The sequence below is a fragment of the Macaca fascicularis genome, chromosome 16, assembly GCF_037993035.2.
Source record: "Macaca fascicularis isolate 582-1 chromosome 16, T2T-MFA8v1.1".
NCBI lineage: Eukaryota > Metazoa > Chordata > Mammalia > Primates > Cercopithecidae > Macaca > Macaca fascicularis.
Window position 1 is genome coordinate 64,746,511 of NC_088390.1, and position 5,738 is coordinate 64,752,248.

At 49.5% G+C, this 5,738-nt stretch overlaps 1 protein-coding gene across 1 annotated transcript; it reads left to right on the top strand.

The window, feature by feature from the left end:
* The first annotated feature begins 4,982 nt into the window (after positions 1-4,982).
* LOC102130413 (large ribosomal subunit protein eL42-like) lies at positions 4,983-5,386 on the top strand. Its single transcript, XM_005584370.5, has one exon. The coding sequence runs from the start codon at positions 5,020-5,022 to the stop codon at positions 5,338-5,340; it is 321 nt and encodes a 106-aa protein (XP_005584427.1). The 5' UTR covers positions 4,983-5,019; the 3' UTR covers positions 5,341-5,386.
* The last annotated feature ends 352 nt before the right edge of the window (positions 5,387-5,738 follow it).

Consider the following 5,738-nt stretch of genomic DNA (forward strand, 5'->3'; position numbering starts at 1 on the left):
GGTTGGCGGTTTGGGTAGAGAGGTGATTTTGAGTGTGACACCCTCCAGTGATAAAGCAGGGGGCTTCCCAGCAGCCCCTGGGGAAGCAGGCTGCATCTCTGGAGACAGGAGATGTGTGGAGGCCTGAGGGGCAGTGGAAAGCCCTGTGTGTCTGGGTCAGGGCTCTCCTTGGCAGGTAATGGTTTGTCCCAGTAGTTTTCAGACTCCCCATCCTGCTCTGTCCTTCTCTTGTCTGATGCTCAAACCTGTCACTCCCAGGTCAGCCCCCACCTTACTGTCTACCCCTCAGAGTCCCTCCTGCCAAGGGCACCTTCTGTCCCACATCTCCATGGTGCAGCCGTGGGAGGAGGACTTAGGAGCATAAGAAACTTCACCAAGTTGGGGCCAGGCGTGGTGGCTCACGCCTGTAATTCCAGCACTTTGGGAGTCCGAGGCGGGTGGATCACAAGGTCAGCAGTTTGAGACCAGCCTGGCCAACATAGTGAAATCCCATCTCTACTAAAAATACAAAAAATTAGCTGGGCATGGTGGCAGGTGCCTGTAATCCCAGCTACTCAGGAGGCTGAGGCAGGAGAATCGCTTGAACCGAGAGGCGGAGGATGCAGTGAGCCAAGATCCCACCATTGCACTCCAGCCTGGGCGACAGTGAAAGACTCGGTCTCAAAAAAAACGAAAAACAAAAAACAAACAAACAAAAAACTCCACCAAGGGCTTTTGGGTCCTAGGGACAGCAATGATGTGGCTGCTCTAGCCAGAACCTCAACTTGTCAGTAAAGTTGGAATCCATCTTCCCTAAGAGGTTTGTCCCAAGAACACACGAGTTGCTACAGCAGAGGAGAAATCAAGTGTGTTTTCCCTCTGGTCAATTGTCCCCTGAACGTGCTTTCTTCCTACAGTGTTGTCAGAAAAGTGAAAAAAAAAAAAAAAATGTCCACGATGTCAGCTGGGGTGATACCAAAACAATTGTGGGAGGAACAACATCCGCAAATTGAATAGTGTGAAGAGTGTGGACAGAAGATGTTTTGTCTTTGGCCTCATCTCCCAGACTTGATCTTTGTAAATAAAGAAGGTTCCACCAGAGCCGAACCTGGCAATGACTTGAGGAGCAGCTGCAAGGAAGACAGCCTCTCCCGGGGTATCACCTGGGGGCACACACCAGCTTCCCTTCCTGAGCCTCATCGAGGGGTTAGTGCTGCCTCTCGGGAAAACACAAAGATGACAAGAAGCCAAAGGTGCCAACAGTTCCCATTCAGTATGAAAGCTGGCTCAGCAAATCACGCTATTTCTGGGCCTAGGGTGGGCCAGTTCCCAGGCAGCCCTGGCAGGAAGGACTCTGAGAGGCGGACAGTAAGGTGGGGGCTTGGGAGTGATAGGTCTAAACATCCGATGGAAGCAAAAGAGAGGACAAGGGAGGAAGTCAAAAAGCCCAGGAAGCCTATCCTTCCAGAAAGTACCAACACCAGGGTGAGGTGGATCCCAGCACCCACACCTCTGAATGCCCTTTCCCTTGCACCCTTATCCAGCCACCACTCAGAGCTGCCCCAAGCACCTGTTCCTCTGGGCCCCAAGGTGACGCCCTTTGTGTGTGTATAGGAAAGTACAGTGTACACATTGGGTTAGTTCCTTCTTTTACACCCATAAATTATCAGAGACAACCCTTTTGGAAAGCAATTTGGCAATAATATCAAGTGACATAAAGATGTTCATAGCCTTTGGCCCAATAATCTTCCTCCTGGGAATTAATCCTAAGAAAATAATTCACAAGGAAGAAAGGACCATTTTGTATCTACAAAGACATTTATTGGGGTGTTATTTATGATAGGGAAAAACTGGAGACACCCGCCCCAGCCAACATAGAGGGATGGTCCTATAAATTATGATACATCCATCCAATGAAATGTTACCCTGCCAGTAAAAATGGTAAATTGAAAATTGTGTAGCAACAGGAAGGAGTGTTTAGAAAATAAAAGCGTGTGAAAAAAAGGAGCACAGGATTGTCTATATGCTGTGATCATGGCAATGCTGACAAATCCATGTATGTGTAGATAGTTGTAATGTTACCTGTACGGCACGGGAAGGCGGATGTAACCGTGCTTCAAATGTTCTTTTCCATGGCTGTGGAGTCCTTCTACCATGAAATCATTTTTGTAAAATTGCAATTTGTTACCAGGGGTTTTGACTTTCCTTATTGCCTTGAGGGAGGTGGCAGAGGCAGCACATCTCAGACCGAGCCTCGGTTCCTCCCCCTACCACCCACCGCTGCCCCTAAAGGAAGATGCTGCAGCCTCCCCAGTCCCCATGCCAGCGTCTCCCACTTTTCTCTGAGCTTTCGGTGGCAGACAGCGCCTTGGGCACTTTTTCATGCTCATAATTCAAATTACCTGTTTAAGTCGGTCAAATGAAAAAATAGCAGCTCCGCCCCCACGCGGGCTGGCCGGGGCGCCTGGAGCGCCAGGGCGGCTGCAGCGCGCTCTCCGCGGCCGTCGGCCCTGAGCTCATTTCCTGGGGCGCGCGCGCCGGGCTATTTCAGCCTGGCGCTGTGCAAACAGGACAATTTACTGCGGCCAAAAGGGGCCCAAATTACAATCGTATCACAGACAAATATCCGCCACGCCAGGTCTCCAGGGGCCAGGAGGGGCCTCTCTCCCAGCGCGGGGAGCGGGCGCGGGGTCAGGCGGGTCCGCGGGGCTGGGCTCGGCCTCGCAGTGCCCTGATCGGCGTTTGCCAGCGAGCTGTGCCTGCTCCCTGCAACAGGAAGGGGCCCAGCTCCCCCGGGTGACCGTTCCTATCTGGGTTCTCGTGCAGAAAAACCTCATCTCTTCCTGGGGATTTTCTCTTGATTTGGGGTCCCCTTTTATTTGGTTGCTTTTCTGCACTTGGGATGAAAACACTCCTTCAACCACTTCAGGGCACAAAGTCATATCTCCTCGTTCAGAAACCTCATTGCCTGTCCATCACTCTTTGGGAAAAGTCAGAATCCTTAGTCTGATGGTCAAAGACCCGTCTTGGTCCAGTCCACCTGTCCAGAGCCAGCCCCTGTACCCAGATGCTCCAACCACGGAAAGCACATCAGACTTTCACAATTTTATCCTTGACAGTTGCCTTTTAATCCTGCCTGAGTGTTCCCTTGTTTTTTTCTGTCTAGTGAGCTCTTATTCCTTCTTCAAGACCCAGATACATATCACCTCTCCATGAAGCTTTCCCTGACTTCCCCTTTCCCTGCCTGACATCTGCCTTCCAAGCAAAGTCAGCCCCTTTCCCTTCCTAGCACCGTGCAGAGGTAGATGGTACTTCTCACATCCTGTAATTATTTGCTTGCATGCCTATGGTACATCGTACCATTGCTCACAAATATTTCCTCTTCCTCTCTGGAGAAGGATTCCACTTCCCTGACCCATTGGCCTCACTCAGGCTTGGCCACTTGACTGGTGCTGGCCATTGAAGTGGGACATGTGAGTTACTGGGGAGCAGAAACTTTCAAAGCCAAGCATGGCTCACCTTGTTCTCTTCCCTCTGCTGCAAGGATGGCACCGCCCCAGCCAGAAACCATGCTGCCAGCCTGGTATAGGAGTGGAGCAGGACACACATAAGTGTGAGAGAGAAATGAACTTGACCTCAGTGCTCCAGGCCCCTGGGACCATGGACTCATTTGTTACTGCAGCATAAACTAGCTGATCTTGACTTCAGCTTCTGCCTCTCTTTCCTGCCTTTACCTTCACAAAATCAAGAATGTGATCTTACTGATAGTATATAGCTGGTCTTCAGCCATGCTCTTTTGCTCTTTTTTTTTTTTTTTTTGAGACAGAGTTTCGCTCTTGTAGCCCAGGCTGGAGTGCAATGGTGCGATCCGGGCTTACTGAAACCTGTGTCTCCCTGGCTCAGGCGATTCTCCTGCCTCAGCCTCCCGAATGGCTGGGATTACAGGTGTCTGCCACCACGCCTGGCTAATTTTTGTATTTTTAGTAGAGACGGGATTTCACCATGTTGGCCAGGCTGTCTTGAACTCCTGACCTCAGGAGATCTGCCTGCTTCAGCCTCCCAAAGTGCTGGGATTACAGGCAGGAGCCACTGCGCCCGGCCCCGAAGACAGATCTTAATCATCTGATTTCCCATCCATTAATTCAGTCTTTCACCAAGGATGTATTGCGTGCCAATCATGTGCCAGGCACCATCTGATGTGCTGGGGACAGAGAAATAAAACAGATAAAAATCCCTGCTGTTAATTCTAGCCTATGGTGACAAGAGGCAGATCCGTGGCTGCCTGGGGTGGGTGTGGGGGTGGGGAAATGGGAGAAATGGGGATGACTACTACTTTGGGGGTAGTGGAAAATGTTCAGTATCATGGTAGTGGTGGTGGCTGTACAGGTATATATATATCTGTATACATCCCACAGTTCAGAATTGTACACTTTCAATGGTAAATGGATACAGTTTATTATATGTAAATGATCCCTCAATTAAGTTGATTTAAAAGAACCTGGCCGGGCCCAGTGGCTCGTGCCTGTACTCCCAGCACTTTGGGAGGCCGAGGTGGGAGGATCACTAGGTCAGGAGATAGAGACCATCCTGGTTAACATGGTGAAACACCGTCTCTACTAAAAATACAAAAACAAAAAATTAGCCGGGCGTGGTGGTGGGCGCCTGTAGTCCCAGGTACTCGAGAGGCTGAGGCAGGAGAATGGCCTGAACCTGGGGGGTGGAGCTGGCAGTGAGCCGAGATTGCACCACTGCACTCCAGCCTGGGCAACAGAGCGAGACTCCGTCTCAAAAATAAAAAAAACAAAAACAAAAAAAACCTGCCCTTGTGGAGAAGCATTCTACTGGGGAAAACAGACAATAAACACATAGATAAATAAAACATATGTCAGAAAGGGGTAAGTGGTGCTCAGAAAAATAGGACAAAGGATCAAAAGTGCTGGTCGTTGCAATTTAAAATAATGGGGTCTGGAACCTCCTATATACTTCCGTTTGCGGCGCGGCTTCTTTCTTTCTTCCCGTGCCGACATCGCTCTCGCAAGCATGGTTAACGTCCCTAAAACCCGCCGGACTTTCTGTAAGAAGTGTGGCAAGCACCAACCCCACAAAGTGACACAGTACAAGAGGGGCAAGGATTCTCTGTATGCCCAGGGAAAGCAGCGTTATGATAGGAAGCAGAGTGGCTATGGTGGGCAAACTAAGCCGATTTTCCGGAAAAAGGCTAAAACTACAAAGAAGATTGTGCTAAGGCTTGAGTGCGTTGAGCCCAACTGCAGATCTAAGAGAATGCTAGCTATTAAAAGATGTAAGCATTTTGAACTGGGAGGAGATAAGAAGAGAAAGGGCCAAGTGATCCAGTTCTAAGTGTCATCTTTTATTATGAAGAGAATAAAATCTTGAGTTTATGTTCTAATAATAATAATAATAATAATGGAGTCTGGAAAACCACCCTGAGAAGGGCCAGTGGAGCTCTGCCCAGCCTGTGGTATCCTTCCTCAGGCAGGGGACTATACCCCCATCTTACAAGCCTTTTCAAGGCACCTTCAGGGTTTGAGCCCAAAATGCACTGCACATTAAGTGTTATTGATGGGTTTGTGGAAATCTGCTCCGTCAGGCTCTGATGAAACTTTTCTAACAGGAGACTGAACTCAGGACTGGGCATGGCTCCCTGCACATAGCAAGTCACAGCAAATGTGTGTGGGGTGAATACTGTCTTCTTTATCCTCCCTTTTTCTACTCCAGTCCAGGTAGACTGTGTATCT

Coding starts and splice junctions, on each gene's coding strand:
- LOC102130413 (XM_005584370.5), top strand. CDS start 5,020: ATGGTTAACGTCCCTAAAACCCGCCGGACTTTCTGTAAGAAGTGTGGC.